This window comes from Hylobates moloch, unplaced genomic scaffold (genome assembly GCF_009828535.3).
Source record: "Hylobates moloch isolate HMO894 unplaced genomic scaffold, HMol_V3 SCAFFOLD_19, whole genome shotgun sequence".
In the NCBI taxonomy this organism is placed as follows: domain Eukaryota; kingdom Metazoa; phylum Chordata; class Mammalia; order Primates; family Hylobatidae; genus Hylobates; species Hylobates moloch.
In genome coordinates this window covers 11,581,593-11,598,738 of record NW_026652294.1, presented here as the reverse complement: position 1 = coordinate 11,598,738, position 17,146 = coordinate 11,581,593, and the positions used below count along the sequence as shown (strand labels likewise).

The 17,146-nt window shown below is 42.8% G+C and overlaps 2 protein-coding genes across 11 annotated transcripts in view; one reads left to right on the top strand and one right to left on the bottom strand.

Moving 5' to 3' along the window:
• The window catches only part of MTMR3 (myotubularin related protein 3), a 153,884-nt gene extending 137,019 nt beyond the window's left edge, over positions 1–16,865 (bottom strand). For 9 of the 10 annotated variants that reach the window (XM_058432014.1, XM_058432016.1, XM_058432017.1 and 6 more), the window contains exon 1: positions 16,644–16,865. The gene's annotated coding sequence lies outside the window, so the exon portion shown is untranslated. Of the gene's footprint in view, positions 1–10,256; positions 10,396–16,643 lie in introns of those variants that run through there. The other variant, XM_058432015.1, reaches the window with a different exon arrangement.
• LOC131382066 (histone-lysine N-methyltransferase SETMAR-like) lies at positions 2,414–4,353 on the top strand. The gene is made up of 2 exons (XM_058432022.1): positions 2,414–2,693; positions 4,221–4,353. Exons 1-2 carry the CDS (start codon positions 2,436–2,438, stop codon positions 4,254–4,256), a joined length of 294 nt encoding a protein of 97 aa, XP_058288005.1. The 5' UTR covers positions 2,414–2,435; the 3' UTR covers positions 4,257–4,353.
• Positions 16,866–17,146: the final 281 nt, after the last annotated feature.

Genomic DNA, 17,146 nt, shown 5'->3' with positions numbered 1-17,146 from the left:
TAAAACTATCTAGTGGAAGGCCGGGCGTGGTGGCTCACGCTTGTAATCCCAGCACTTTGGGAGGCCGAGGCGGGCGGATCACGAGGTCAGGAGATCGAGACCACGGTGAAACCCCGTCTCTACTAAAAATACAAAAAATTAGCCGGGCGTGGTGGCGGACGCCTGTAGTCCCAGCTACTTGGAGAGGCTGAGGCAGGAGAATGGCGCGAATCCAGGAGGCGGAGCTTGCAGTGAGCCGAGATCGCGCCACTGCACTCCTGCCTGGGCGACAGAGCGAGACTCCGTCTCAAAAAAAAAAAAAAAAAAAAAAAAAAAAACTATCTAGTGGGTGCTATGCTTACTACCTGGGTGATGGGATCAATTGTACCCCAAACCTCATGCAATATACCCATGTAACAAACCTGGACACTATCACGATTGGGAGAAAAAGAGCTAATTTAGAACAATATATATAGCTTGACCCAATTTGAGGAAAAAGTTTACCTTTGTATATTTGTTGAAAACAACTATCAATAAAGAACTAAAATTGTGTACTATTCATTCATATGACTGAGTACTATACAGCTATTAAAATTAATGAAGTAAGGCAAGTGCAGTGGCTCACACTTGTAATCCCAGCTACTCAAGAGGCTGAGGCTCGAGAATCACTTGAGCCAAGATTGTGCCACTGTACTACAGCCTGGGTGACAGAGCAAGATTCTGTTTCAAAAAATAATAATAATAATACATATATATCAACATGTCATTTTTCAAATTATAGAAAGTATGTACTAAAATATCACATAAATTTGAAACACAATACTACATAAAATAGATATAGATATTTGTAGGAAGAATATAAGTGCATGAGCTAAAAAGATAAATAACTTCTGCATATGAAAATAGGATCTAAGAGGATGACAAAAGGGACTCCAACCGTATGCATATTTTAATTTTTAAAAACAAATACAGGCCAGGCACAGTGGCTCACCCCTGTAATCCCAGCACTTTGCGGGGGCCAAGACGGGCAGATCACTTGAGGTCAGCTCAAAACCAGCCTGGCCAACATAGTGAAACCCCGTCTCTACTGAAAATACAAAAATTAGCCGGGCATGGTGATGAGCTCCTGTAATCCCAGCTACTCAAAAGGCCAAGGCACAAGAATCACTTGAACCTGGGAGATGGAGGGTGCAGTGAGCAGAGATTGCACCACTGCACATCAGTCTGGGCAACAGAGTGAGACCCCATCTCAAAAATAAATAAATAAATAAAAACATACTTAAATACACCTTTGAAGCAAATCTGACAAGATGTCAGCATCTATTAAATCTACTGAATGGGCTGGACACGGTGGCTCACGCCTGTAATCCCAGCACTTTGGGAGGCCGAGGCAGGCCGATCACAAGGTCAAGAGATCAAGACCATCCTGGCCAACATGGTGAAACCCTGCCTCTACTAAAAATACAAAAATTAGCTGGGTGTGGTGGCGTGCACCTGTAGTCCCAGCTACTCGGGAAGCTGAGGTAGAGAATCGCTTGAACCCAGGAGGTGGAGGTTGCAGTGAGCCAAGATTCCACCACTGCACTCCAGCCTGGCGACAGAGCGAGACTCTGTCTCAAAAAAAAGAAAAAAAGTCTACTGAATTAGTACATCGTGTTTGTTATTCTCCGTATTTTTCTAAATTTTTTAAATATTTAAATTTTACTTTAAAAAAATAAGCCAAGGTTGTGGAATTCAGAGACAGACAGGCTTAGTAGATTCTATATGGGATTTGTGTGTGTGTGTGTGTGTGTGTGTGTGTGTGTGTGTGTGTGTGTGTGTGGTGTGTGTGTGTGTGTGTGTGTGTGTGTGTGTGTGTGTGTGTGTGTGACAAGCCTGTTATTCTGTACTATAAAATTTTTAACTAAAAAAAAAATTATATTATCAGGTTGGTGCAAATGTAATTGCAGTTTTTGCACTGTTGAAATTTGCCATTTAAGCCGGGTGCGGTGGCTCGAGCCTGTAATCCCAGCACTTTGGGAGGCTGAGGCGGGCGGATCACGAGGTCAGGAGATCGAGACCATCCTGGCTAACATGGTGAAACCCCGTCTCTACTAAAAAAACACAAAAAAATTAGCCGGGCGTGGTGGCGGGCGCCTGTATTCCCAGCTACTCGGGAGGCTGAGGCAGGAGAATGGCGTGAACCCAGGAGGTGGAGGTTGCGGTGAGCCGAGATCGCGCCACTGCACTCCAGCCTGGGGGACAGAGAAAGACTCCGTCTCAAAAAAAAAAAAAAAAAAAGAAATTTGCCATTTAATACTGGAATACACTCTTAAATAAATGTGGTTATGTTATACATCATTTTAATGCATATTTCTTGCCTTTTTTGCTAATAACGTATTTTTTGCTTTTTTTTTTTAGACTATGGAAATTATGTTAGACAAAAAGCAAATTCAAGTGATTTTCTTGAGTTCAATATGGGTCGTAAAGCAGTGGAGGCAACTCACAACAACCACCACACATTTGGCCCAGAAACTGTGCAGTGGTGGTTCAAGAAGTGTTGCAAAGGAGACAAGAGCCTTGAAGATGAGGAGTGTAGTGGCCGGCCAGAAGTTGGCAATGACCATTTGAGAGCAATCATCGAAGCTGATCCTCTTACAACTACACGAGAAATTGCCGAAGAACTCAATGTCGACCATTCTACGCTTGTTTGGCAATTGAAGCCAATTGGAAAGGTGAAAAAGTTTTTTTTGTTTGTTTTTGAGATGGAGTCTCACTCTATCGTCTAGGCTGGAGTGCAGTGGTGTGATCTGGGCTCACTGCAACCTCTACTTCCCGTATTCAAGCGATTCTCGTGCCTCAGCCTCCCTAGTTGCTGGGATTACACGTGCCCGCCACCACGCCCAACTAATTTTTGTATTTTTAGTAGAGATGGGGTTTCACCATGTTGGCCAGGCTGGTCTTGAACTCCTGGCATCAAGTGATCTGCCCACCTCCACCTCCCAAAGTGCTAGGATTACAGGCATGAGCCACCACGCCCAGCCAAAAAGTGAAAAAGCTTGGTAAGTTGGTGCCTCAAGAGCTGACCGAAAATTTTAAAAACTGTAGTTTTGAAATGTTGTCTTCTCTTATTCTATGTAACGACGACGAACCATTTCTTGGTTGGATTGTGATGTGTGACAAAAAGTGGATTTTCGACAAAAAGTGGATTTTATACAACAACGGTGATGACCAGCTAAGTGGCTGGACCGAGAAGATACTCCAAAGCACTTCCCAAAGCCGAACTTGCACCAAAAAGTGGTCATGGTCACTGTTCGGTGGTCTGCTCCTGGTCTGATCCACCAGCTTTCTGAATCCCAGTAAAACCAATACATCTGAGAAGTATGCTCAGCAAATCGATGAGATGCACCGAAAACTGCAACGCCTGCAGTCAACATTGGTCCACAGAAAGGGTCCAATTCTTCTCCACGACAACGCCCGACAACACGTTGCACAACCAACATTTCAAAAGTTGAATTGGGCTACGAAGTTTTGCCTCATCCACCATATTCAACTGACCACTCGCCAACCGACTACCACTTTTCCAAGCATCTAGAAAATTTTTTGCAGGCAAAATGCTTCCATAATCAGCAGGATGCAGAAAATGCTTTCCAAGAGTTCATCGAATCTCAAAGCATGGATTTTTATACTACAGGAATAAACAAACTTATTTCTCATCGGCAAAAATGTGTTGATTGTAATCGTTCCTATTTTGATAAAGAAAGATCTGTTTGGGCCTAGTTACGATGATTTAAAATTCACAATCCAAAACCATGATTAATTTTGCACCAACCTAACAGTACCTACATTTATTATCTCAACTGCTCTTCAACTTTTTTTTTTTTTTTTTGAGATGGAGTCTCCCTCTGTCAACCAGGCTGGAGTGCAGTGGCACAATCTCGGCTCACTGCAACCTCCACCTCCCAGGTTCAAGTGATTCTCCTGCCTCAGACTCCTGAGTAGCTGGGATTACAGATGCCCACCACCGCGCCCCATTCATTTTTGTATTTTTAGTAGAGATGGGGTTTTGCCATGTTGGCCAGGCTGGTCTCAAACTCCTGACCTCATATGCCCACCTTGGCCTCCCAAAGTGCTGGGGTTATAGGCACGAGCCACTGCATCCAGCCTAATCTTACTCTTTAAAAGAATAAAGTAAGGGCAGATAATAACAAATGTCTTAACCCAGAAATATAACCTTTTTGAATTATGTTCTCCATTCACAGAAGCATTTAAAACACTACAAGTGTGCAGTAAACTAACAGCAAAAGCCAACAAGCTCTAATCACTTAAACTCTAGAGGATATATGACACAGCTCTTCCTAAAATATCACCAGATGGCTACATAAACTTAGAACGACTCAACTCCCAGCTGTATATTAACACCAAAACTCCAATAAGCCTCTACTGTCATAATAAAAATCGTTTGCCTAAGTATCTTCCAATTCATATTAGATGTATTAATATAAACCATATCCCATCTGAGTTGCCACAACTCCATTTGACATTTGAAACACACCACAACACACACACACACACACACACACACACACACAGAACTTGGGAGTTCGGGCTGGGTTCTGTTTACAGAGTTCATAGAAACTGATTTTTCTTAAGGTGTCTTTTATAATTCTCAATCAACTTATTAAGAAGAAAAAAACTAGATGGCTCAGTCCTCTTGGGTTTAATTGTGATCAAATCCCAGAATGTCTTTAGTCATAGTGGAGTTCACAATGATAAAGTTCAAATCAGCTTACCTGCCCCAATCCTCCCATACTACTTCCTACCGCTGCCACTTCTCTTAGGAACTGGAGCCAGTTAACCACCCACTTTCTCAATGGTGAGTGCGACATAAACCTTCACAAGACATCCAATGAAAAATAAAGACTTTAAAATAGCAGTTTTTGGCTGAGCATGGTGGCTCACACCTGTAATCCCAGCACTTTGGAAGGCCAAGATGGGCGGATCACCTGAGGTCAGGAGTTCAAGACCAGCCTGGCCAACATGGCGAAATCCCATCTCTAAAAAATACAAAAAATCAGCTGGCTGTGGTGGCTTGTGCCTGTAGTCTCAGCTACTTGGGAGGCTGAGACACGAGAATGGCTTGAACCCAGGAGGCAGAGGTTGCAGTGAGCTGAGATCACGCCACTGCACTCCAGCCTGGGTGACAGAGTGAGACTCCGTCTTAAAAAATAAAAAATAAAACCAAATAGCAGTTTTTCCTACTTATAAAAGTAATACATACTCATTGTAGAAAAATGGGAAACTCTAAAAGAATAAGAAGCAAAAAAGCCACATTATCCCACCAAGACAGAAATTAATCACTACTAACATTTCCATTCATGGCCATCCAGGGTCTCTTCTATATATAAAAGTGTCTTAGTTCATTTACCAAACAGGATTTTAAGTACTGCAGAACAAGCAGGAAGTAGCATACTAGTTCTTTGGAAGACTAATTTTCTTCATTGTAAAGAAGTTACACTTACTGCTGAGTAAGTCAACCATATGTACAAGAAACTGGAGAGAATGACAAAGGTGAGGGGAATCATACCTGCTCTTTTTCATTCACTCACAGCAAACTATGGAGTCCATGTTTTGGGAACCATTATGTACGCAAAGACCAACTAATGAGTATGTTTCCTTTATAAATAGCAGCCTACTAAATAAACAAATACATACATACATACATATATACAAATATACAGTCTTGCCACAGGAGTTACACACACAGTGAAAGGAATGACATTAAGAGTATTTTTTTGTCACCATGAAAGTATCCTAAGAGAAAGTAAAGGGATATGTGAAAGGTTGATCTAAAATTCAAGACCTCTTCCACAAAAATATTTTCTGTGCACATAAGACGAAGGAACAGCCGGGCGCGGTGGCTCACGCTTGTAATCCCAGCACTTTGGGAGGCTGAGGTGGGCGTATCACGAGGTCAGGAGATCGAGACCACGATGAAACCCCGTCTCTACTAAAAATACAAAAAATTAGCCAGGCGTGGTGGCGGGCGCCTGTAGTCCCAGCTACTCAGAGAGGCTGAGGCAGGAGAACGGCATGAACCCGGGAGGCGGAGCTTGCAGTGAGCCGAGATTACGCTACTGCACTCCAGCCTGGGTGACAGAGCGAGACTCCGTCTCAAAAAAAAAAAAAAAAGATGAAGGAACAATCTCACTACGGAAAATGTAACTGTTGGTTTTACAATGCTATAACTTATTTACATGTGTAAATAAATATGCAGGAGTTTAAATAGTCCATAAATATTGATAGCTTACTCTGTACCAGGCAATGTATTAACTGCCAGGGAGTAAGGCAGAGAACAGCCACCAGTCCCTATTTCTCCAGAACTTTCAGTCTACCTCTTGAAATATGATATCAAACACTAGGCATGTGGTCTCAAGCAAGTCACAACAGTCCTGATTAAATGATGATCTCAAATCCTTGTTATGACCTAAGAAGATATATATGAAAGTAGCTTATACATCATGTTACCTAAGGTAAAAAGAGATATGTGGCCTTTTGTGCAAAGCACTGTATATAGCAATCACCTTCAATATAAATTATCTCATTTCTTTTAACTGGCAAAAAAGTAATCACTCAAGTTGCTTAATATAATCTCTTTTCACAGTCTCTAAGATTTTAATATTATCTTTCTCTGCCAATGACCCACCTGCAATAACTGAAATTAATTTCCCCATTTTTTTCTAATACAAAAAGCCTTGTTTCCTGATGTCATAATTTATAGGGCTGGGGGGCAGGCAGCCACAGATCAAAAGCAACTTATTCTAACTCAAGAAAAAATTATCTTTTAATCTAAGAATCATCATGGAAAGTTTGTTATAGGCTCAGGCTAATCCAAATAGAGTTAGTGACAGGTTAATTGTGGTACTCTGAAAGCAAAGGACAGCAAGTAGCAATTATTCATCCCTTCACTCAGTCTCTAGGACCTAACTCTTAAAAAACAGGGAGATATATATTATAGCCAAACTGCTTTCCAAAACATAATTTTTTAAAATATGTTCTACTAAATACTAATTCTTCGTATCTAAAAGAAATAGAGTACTTAATTAACATTGCTTCTTATCCTACGATTTGTCCTTTTCAAATTCAGCCACCTCAACAATGCAAAAAGTATTGAACTGATGCTTTAAATTTATTTTTGCCCTTATTGCAGATACGGCTCTCAAGAGCATGGGACTTTTTTTTTTTTTTGAGACAGAGTCTCGCTCTGTCACCCAGGCTGGAGTGCAGTGGCGCAATCTCAGCTCACTGCAACCTCTGCCTCCCGGGTTCAAGAGATTATCCTGCCTCAGCCTCCCGAGTAGCTGGAACTACAGGCGCGTGCCACCATGCCGGGCTAATTTTTTGTATTTTTAGTAGAGACGGGTTTCACCATGTTAGCCAGGATGGTCTTGATCTCCTGACCTCTTGATCCGCCTGCCTCGGCCTCCCAAAGTGCTGGAATTACAGGTGTAAGCCACTGCGCCCAGCCTAGCATGGGACATTTTAAAGGTATTCATGATCCAACTAAACTGGACCAGCAAAACTAGTGAAATGCCCAAAAACAAGCATCTATAAATGCCCAATATTAAACCTTAAGAGTCTAAAGCAGTAGTATCCAAAGCAAGTATAACATATGCACGGTGGCTCACACCTGTAATCCCAGGACTTTGGGAGGCCAAAGGGCAGGCTGAATTCACTTGAAGCCAGGAGTTCCGGGCCAGCCTGGCCAACATGGCAAAATCCCGTCTCTACTAAAAAATACAAAAATTAGCCAGGCATGGTGGCACACACCTGTAATCTCAACTACTCAAGTGGCTGAGACACAAGAATCACTTCAATCCAGGAGGCAGAGGTTGCAGTGAGCCAAGATCACAACCACTGCACACAAGCCTGGGTAACAGAAAAATACTCTTGTCTCAAAAATATATACATATTATACATACACATATATATTATATGTTACATATACACTATATATTATATATTATGTGTTACATATACACTATATATTATATATTATGTATACACGTATATATTAAATATATACACACACACACATACATACATACACACACGCACACACACACCTCCAGGAGTAACCAAGACACCCTAGGTTAAAAAAGGAAAATAGGCCGGGCGCGGTGGCTCACGCTTGTAATCCCAGCACTTTGGGAGGCCGAGGCGGGCGGATCATGAGGTCAGGAGATCGAGACCACGGTGAAACCCCGTCTCTACTAAAAATATAAACAAATTAGCCGGGCGCGGTGGCGAGCGCCTGTAGTCCCAGCTACTCGGAGAAGCTGAGGCAGGAGAATGGCGTGAACCCGGGAGGTGGAGCTTGCAGTGAGCCAAGATCGCGCCACTGCACTCCAGCCTGGGTGACAGAGCAAGACTCCGTCTCAAAAAAAAAAAAAAAAAAAAAAAAAAAAAAGGAAAATATCTGAACTTTATTTTTAATTATCATCCTTGTTAATTTTTTGTTCGTATTTTATAAAGTCCACAATAATCAGTTACTATACATATATTATTTGTAAAGTAAATATCTAAGGATTAAGAATTGATGCTCAATTATTTTCTTTCTTTTCTCAAAGCAACAACACGAAGTCCTATCAATTTCTTTTTTCTGACTTCATTCTTCCCATCTCATCTTTTTTTTTTTTTTCTAAAGAGACAGTCTCACTATGTTGCCCAAGCTAGAGTACAGTGGCTATATTCATAAGCACAATCACAGTGAACTTTAGCCTTGAACTCCTGGCCTCAAACATTCTCCTGCCTCAGCCAACTAAGTAGCTGGGACCACAGGACCATGTACCGCACCTGCTTAATGCTCAAAATTTTTTAGTGATGAGGTAAGCAATCAAAAAGTTTGAAGACCATCGGTCTACACCACTCCCTTGTCACTGAACTTTCATTTTTATCAGCTCCCTCCCAAGAGTTAAGCTATGGAAATAAGTCCTGATGCTGAAAAAGAAACAGAAGAAAAACTGTTTCAAACTACTTTAAACTCCCAACAACAAGCTAAAGATGACGAATCACTAGCAAGAATATACGGAATTGAATACTCATACGCTGTTGATGGGAATTTCAAATAGACATTCTATCTAAAGGGCATCTTGAGTATATCCAAATTTAAAACACACATACCCTTTGACCTAATAATCTCACTTTTTTTTTTTTCTTTTGAGACTGAGTCTCACTCTGTCACCCAGGCTGGAGTGCAGCAGCTTAATCTCGGCTCACTGCAACCTCTGCCTCCTGGGTTCAAGTGATTCTCTGTGCCTCAGCCTTCCAAGTAGCTGGAATTACAGAGGCCCGCCACCACACCCGACTGATTTTTGTATTTTTAGTAGAGACGGGGTTTCACCATGTTGGCCAGCCTGGTCTTCAACTGCTGACCTCAGGTGATCCACCCGCCTTGGCCTCCCAAATTGCTGGGATTACATGCATGAGCCACCATGCCCAGCTAATAAACCCACTTCTAAGAATTTATCCTGGGCCAGGTGCGGTGGCTTAGGCCTGTAATCCCAGCACTTTGGGAGGCAGAGGCGGGCGGATCATGAGGTCAGGAGATCGAGGCCATCCTAGCCAACATGGTGAAACCCTGTCTCTACTAAAAATACAAAAAATTAGCCGGGCGTGGTGGCACGTGCCTGTACGCCCAGCTACTCAGGAGGCTGAGGCAGGAGAATCGCTTGAACCCGGGAGGCAGAGGCTGCAGTGAGCCTAGATCGCACCACTGCACTCCAGCCTGGGCGACAGAGTGAGACTCTGTCTCAAAAAAAAAAAAAAAAAAATTTATCCTAAGGAAATAATAAAATAATAGAACAATTCAATGTCCAAACGAGTTCATCACAGTACTGCTTTAAGAGAAAAACTGACAATATCCATTAACAACACAGAACTGCCATAAACTATGAGGCATCCATATTATAAACACTAAATGCTCATTAAGGGAATATCAATTTTACAGGGAAAGTTGTTCTTTTTTTTAATTATTTCAATAGATACGTATAAGAAAAAAAATAAAAATACCAAACATTACATCCAGATGGGATTACAGGTCATCTCTACTTTTTTTTAAAAAAACACTGAAACTGTTCTGGGCCAGGTGCAGTGGCTCACGCCTGTAATCCCACCACTTTGGGAGGCCAAGGCAGACGGATCACCTGAGGTCAGGAGTTCGAAACCAGCCTGGGCAACATGGTGAAACCCTGTCTCTACTAAAAATACAAAAATTAGCCAGGCGTGGTGGCGGGTACCTGTAATCCCAGCTACTCAGGAGGCTGAGGCAGCAGAATTGCTAGAACCCAGGAGGCTGAGGCAGCAGAATTGCTAGAACCCGGGAGGCTGAGGTTGCAGTGAGCTGAGATCATACCACTGCATTCCAGCCTGGGTGACAGAGTGAGACGCCATCTAAAAAAAAAAAAAAAAAGTTCTGTAGCTTTCATAACCAGAAATAATTTCATTTTGAAATTTAAAATGATATTAAGTTAAAACTCCAAATTATTGTCCTATATCACTTCCAAAACTCTTTATAAACACTCTATCTTCCCATATCATTTGTGGAATCAGTCTAAACACTTAATTAAATATTTGGTTTATCTCACAGAAAAATGATAGGCATAGAATAAATAACAACCCTGTTTCAAGTTATAACCATCTTGTCTTTATACCAATTCTTGCCAGTTATATCACGATTTATCAATATACTTATAATTTCCTTATATTTTGCCAGATTAGAAATCTATGAATAATTCTGAAAACTAAATAAATTTATATTTCTCTTCTGCAACTAAGTTACAAAAGTATTAACGACTTCAGGAGGCTGAGGCAGGGAGAATCGCTTGAACCCAGGAGGCGGAGGTTACAGTGAGCCGAGATCACGCCACTGCACTCCAGCCTGGGCAACAGAGCGAGACTCTGTCTCAAAAAAAAAAAAAAAAAAAGTATTAACTACTAAAGAAATTAGATTTCGACCCCAGGTAAGTGAAATCAGAAAAGCTTGCTATCATCTGTCATAACAGAATCATTCTGAATATCTTTAGTTACCAGCATCAAGACAATACCTCTGTGGTTAAAGTACTCCATACTCCATGTTAACGGAAAAGCGTACTTAAGAATATTATTATAGCATAAGTTTATGTGCTTTGTTCATTAAATCAACACTTTAGAACATAGCTATGAGGTATTTCACCACTAACAGAATAGCTTTACGGTAACCCATCTTCACAATTTTCTTTTTGTTTTCATCTGCTTCATGCCTTACTATTTTATAGACAGTCATTCTATCCACATTGCCCAAGTACTATGTCCCCAAACAACTACGACAAAGTTTTATCACAACCCAAAAGAAAAAACAACCTTTTAGGCCAGGCATAGTGGCTCATGTCTACAATCCCAGCACTTTGGGAGGACTGGAGGCAGGAGGACTACTTGAGCCCAGGAGTTCAAGACCAGCCTGGGCAATGTAGCAAAACCCTGTCTCTACAAAAAATGAAAATTATAATTTTTAAAAAGAAAAAATACATTTTACACGGCAACCAAGTATACATACATAAAAATATCTTTTAAAAAGAAACAAAAGTTTCCCAAATCTTGAACCCGGGAGGCAGAGGTTACAGTGAGCCGAGATTGCGCCACTGCACTCCAGCCTGGGCAACAGAGCGAGACGCTGTGTCAAAAAAAAAAAAAAAGTATTAACTACCAAAGAAATTAGATTTAGACCCCAGATAAGTGAAATCAGAAAAGCTTGCTACCATCTGTTATAACAGAATCATTCTGAATATCTGCAGTTATCAGCATCAAGACAATACTTCTGCATCTATATTTACTTTTAGTTTATGCAATGTACTGATATATTCTTTCTGAAAATGCTTTTTTAAATAAGTACATTGATTTCATTACCCTATGACACTGCCACCTGCTACTTAAAAACACAGCCTTAGAACTTTACACAGAATGTGCTAAACTCCTTGCTCCTACCACCTTCTACTACTGCTCCAACATAAGAAAATGGGTGAGCCGGGCGCGGTGGCTCACGCCTGTAATCCCAGCACTTTGGGAGGCCGAGGCAGGCGGATCACGAGGTCAGGAGATCGAGACCATCCTGGCTAACACAGTGAAACCCTGTCTCTACTAAAAATACAAAAAAAATTAGCCGGGTGAGATGGCGGGCGCCTGTAGTCCCAGCTACTCGGGAGGCTGAGGCAGGAGAATGGCGTGAACCCCGGGGGGCGGAGCCTGCAGTGAGCCGAGATCGCGCCACTGCACTCCAGCCTGGGCGACAGCGAGACTCTGTCTCAAAAAAAAAAAAGAAAAGAAAAGAAAATGGGTGAAATCCAGCCAAGTCTATTCCAAGTAAAGACCTTGGCATAAATGTGAGACACCCCAGGTTCCTCTGAAGTCCCTGCAACATTGTGACTATTCCGACAGGATACATGTGCTGAAAGGTTTCTCCAGCCAGAGTACAGAAGCAGAAACCTTCTCTGCTGCCGTATCAGTGATATTGGTAAATTCTGCACTTGACAATACAGACTAGGTTTACCACTGCTCCACAAGCCAATTCTTCCAAGACATAAAATAGGATTCTAATACAATATGATTCTAATACCAGCCCCTTACATTTTTAGAATACTTTTCATATACACTATTCTGTTTGATCCTTCTGGTGTTAGAAAAGTGGAGAAGTTGCTCTTCTTCCTTTCACTAATGAGGGAATTGGAGCTCAGAGGGGTTAGGTAGCTTGTCAAAAACACCATGGCTAATGAAAAATAACAACCCAGGCTTGAACCCAAGATTTACTATCTACCCACTTTCATGCTACAATTTTCATTTTTAATATCTGATACAAATATGAACTTAAAAGGTATATTGTTTCTAGATACAAAAGCAAAGATGAAAGCGTATCAGTATTGATATCACAAAATTAAGATTAAAAATAGCAATGACATGTTAATAATTTTGGTAGCCTCTAAAGTTACTGGGAGTCCTAGTTCAATCCAATATGAATCTGCTATCATCTTATAACTTAAATCAATGTTACACTGATTATAAATTTATCTATGTATTCATCATAGAAAATTACAGAATTAGGTGGTAAGAAACAGCTAGCTATATAAATTGCACAAACTCCCCCCAAACCATTCTCAAGTCTCATGACTTCACACTAAATTATGAAGTTTCCAACGTAAAACCCGATTTGATTTCAACACTAAGCGAATTACAACAGCATAAGCATGTTCTTTCTACATAACACTTGCAACATACATTCAACGTCAGAAGCACTTTTGGACAATGTCTAAAATCCATAAGCTAAAAGCAGAACCCAACACAGAATCTTGTTTCTTTTAAAGAAGAAAGGTTCGTCTACCTATATAAGATGAATACCAAATAACATAATTAGAAATGATTAAAAATTTGCAGAATCAGGCTAGAGAAACTACTTGAGGTCAAAGACTATAGGCCCTTAATTGTATAGATGAGAAAACTGACGCCCAGAGAAGTTAAGTGACATTCCCAACAGCAATAAATGACACAGACGGAATCAGAATATATGTCTGTCGATCCAGAACTTCCCACTATTCTATACTACCTTTGCATTTACCGTGCTCTTAAAAGTCACTAACATCTGAAACACTTAAGATCCATTAAGACTCAAAAACTAGGGGACTCGATAATGTTCATGACAGTGTTTAGGAAACAATTTCTTAAAGGAATCTCAAAAATTCCAAACAATAAGCACTGAAAGCTGGCTCTTTATTTTCATTTTCTTTCCTACCCAGAGCCCTACTTGATCAAAAATTGGCTCTTTAATCCATTGCAAAATATCAAGTAGCTTTTAATAACTAACACTGCTATAAACCACCATAATAGTTCTTCTTTCCGTATCAATACTATTCACTTACTTAAAAAACATCTGAGGGCACAGAATATGCTGATAACTGCGCTGGGTACTGGGGACACCAGGGAACAAAACAGACAAGGCCTCTGGCTCTTCTAATGGACAGCTGGGTGCAACTCTAAAAATACTACTCTATGATTTGACAGGATATTTACCAAAGCCCTTCACTACTCTACACAACTATAACAACATTTTCTTCTACCTCTTCCAAACTTGTAAGAACCTTCACCACACCCCCCTCTAAAACATGAATACTTCCTTTGCTAACAGCATTCCACTTTACTGAAGAAGGTGTGAACGTGTTAACTAGAACTACAGCAGATTTTTAAACTGACTTTACCACTCCTCATGGCCTGCGGCAAATTTCAAGACCTTTTCACAATACATAGTAACCCTTCCTGGTTCACAACCCGGGTCTCAAATGACTGCTAACACACCCATCCTACCCTCCACTAGAAATCTGAGTCAGATGGTTTAGGAGCAACCATGATGGTGGGAAGCATCTTCAGTGGACCCTTTTATGAGCCAGAAGCCGACTTACTCCCTCTCCTTCTCTGTTTATTTCCTCTGGATCCTTCAATATATCTCTGGATACAGTATATCTCCAATTAATCAGCATCTAATTTTATCAAGTGTGTTCCTAATAACTTGTGCACAAATTAACTTTTGGCAACAAATCTGTTTCCCCTACATAAATCCATTACATTTTAAGAGATGCTCAATTTGCATCTCTTTAAGTTTCTCATGCTTCCCCTTCTTCTCTACCTCTTAAATTCTTAAAGATCTATAAACAAATGCACCCTGAGAAATCATAATTAATGGGACTTCTTTGGAATACCCAACCTAAAGCAAAAGTTCACATGCCTTGCTGACCAGAATCATTCACGAAGCTTTGTAAGGATAGATCCCCAGGGTCTATACTCAGAGATTTTAATTCACCAGGTCTTGCAGGAGTTTGAGGAATTTAGGTAGTCCATAATATTTCTAATAACCAGCCTTAAACTAGACAACCACTGAAGAACCTGGCCTATGAGCTGAGAAACTCAGGTTTTTTTACGGCTGGCCATTAACGACAAGCAGGGCTGTACCACTGTGCTGGTAACTTGAAGTTCTCTGAGTCACCTGAAAATGAGGGAGTAATTGGAGCCAAAAGAGGTATTCATAGGCAGCCAATCTAAAATTCTAGAATCCTCCAAATTTAATTTAATATCACATACTATACTGGGTTTACTCAAAACAGTGTCATTCTGGCTGGGGGTGGTGGCTCACGCCTATAATCCCAACACTTTGGAGGGCCAATGCAAGAGGGATCACTTGAGGTCAGGAGTTCCAGGCCAGCCTGGCCAACACGGCGAAATCCCCGTCTCCACTAAAAATACAAAAATTAGCCAGCTGTGGTGGCGCACACTTGTAATCCCAGCTACTTGGGAGGCTGAGGTGGGAGGATTGCTAGAACCTGGGAGGCGGAGGTTGCAGTGAGCAGAGATCGCACTACTGCACTCCGGCCTAGGCGGGAGAGCCAGGTTCTGTCTTAAAAAAAAAAAAAAAAAAAAGGTGTCATTCTGTAAGCTCTTCTAGCCTACCCAAATCATAGGCCCTATAAAGGGAAGACTTTCTGCATGCCGTCAATGTCTCCTGTCCTACTGAACAGCCCTGAATCTGAAAGGGGAAGGTCCCCACCACCTCTCCATGGACAAATCACAAACATTTGACATTAAAAAAAAATAATAAGAATCTCCTGTAATTCAACCCAGGTCTCTCATGGCATTACCGTTCACATATGAGAAAGTTGAACCTTAACTAGAAAAGTATATGGTTTTGGGGATTTGTTTTGTTTGGGTTGTGGAAAAATAGATGTCAGAAAACAAAGTGGATGTCAAGATACTACAACAGTAAGAATTTAGGCCTGGGTCTGGAAAGGACATTTGAACATCAATATGTAATAGCAGTCCATGTCCAAAACTCACAAGTGAGATTATCAAACTCCAGGGGAGTCTATTAATGTGGCCATAAAATCTACCCCATAATTTTGACATAAGTTTTCCAGTCCAAAATACAACCGACAGTATCATCTTATGGGTCCGGAAATGCCATACATCAAGCAAAATTACTACCGGAGAAATAACACTGTAATCATTTGCGGGGCAGTTTGACCAGTGTTCACCGAGTTACGCCAACCGCCCCCAATCATCCTTCCCACCTAAGTACTACCAGGTCAGGAGGATGCCCTGCTGCACGATCGGGAGGTCACTCCTCCTTTCCACAAGGCCCAGGCCCGCACCGTTCGCCCCGGGGCTCCCATGGCCCCTGACCTCCAGTATCCGGCAACGATGGACCGCCACAGACCCGGCAGGGGGCGAAGGGCACACACCCACCTCCCGGGAGTTCGTGGGAATAACCCCGGGCGCTCCAAGGGTATGTCCCACACCCAGAGCCGCATGGGCCCATCCCCGCCAGGTCTGGGAAGGCAGCCCCAGCCCGGGACCCCGCCTCCCCCGCACCTAGGGTCCAGGCCGAGCTCGGCCGCCGAGCTCCCGTTCCCACTCCCACACCCAGCGCCTCCCACTGGCGGAGACGGCCGCCGGGGACGCCCCTCCCCGGGCCCCGCACGCAGTCCCCAGCCCTCCCAGGGCGCTGCCTCCTCAGAGAGTGACAGCCGCCTGGCCAGGGCCGGGTCCGAGGCCGGCCCCTACTCCAGCTCTTCCTCACCCCCCGAGGAGACGGAGGACAGGGATGGGGTTCTTACCGGGCAGCAGGACATGGCGAGGCCCGCCACGGCACAGTCTCCTCTTCCGCCACCCCACCAGGCTCCCTGCCAGGGCCGGCGCGGGGCAGCGCCTGAGCCGCTGGGACGTCTCGTCCGGCTGCTACTCCGCCGCCGCCGCCGCCTTCTCACAACCACAACAACATGGCGGCAGCGGCCACACAGAGCGCGCTCCCGACGCCGAGCCGGGCGACGAGCGGGGACGCGCGCGCACGCTCGGGCGCTGAGCCCGGTGTCCGGGAAAGGGGGCGGGTCTCCGCCGGTTGGACGGGGGCGGGGCCTGGACAGGTGGTCACGCCCCAGGAGATGGGCGGGGCTGCAGCTGGGGAGAGGCTCGGGAAAAAGCCCAGCGGAGCAAGAATGGCTACACAGATGGGAAATGGGTGGAGGAAAAGAGATGACAAAAAAAAAATCTGGAAGAAAACCAAAGGTGGTCCTACAGATTTTTAGAGGAGTCTTTTCCAAGCTCTGTAACCCTGGGCAAG

Bases quoted from the DNA above. Each gene is read 5' to 3' on its own strand.
- LOC131382066 (XM_058432022.1), top strand. From the start codon at position 2,436: ATGGGTCGTAAAGCAGTGGAGGCAACTCACAACAACCACCACACATTT. The intron at 2,694-4,220 runs GTGAAAAAGTTT...CTCCATTCACAG, and splicing joins AATTGAAGCCAATTGGAAAG to AAGCATTTAAAACACTACAA.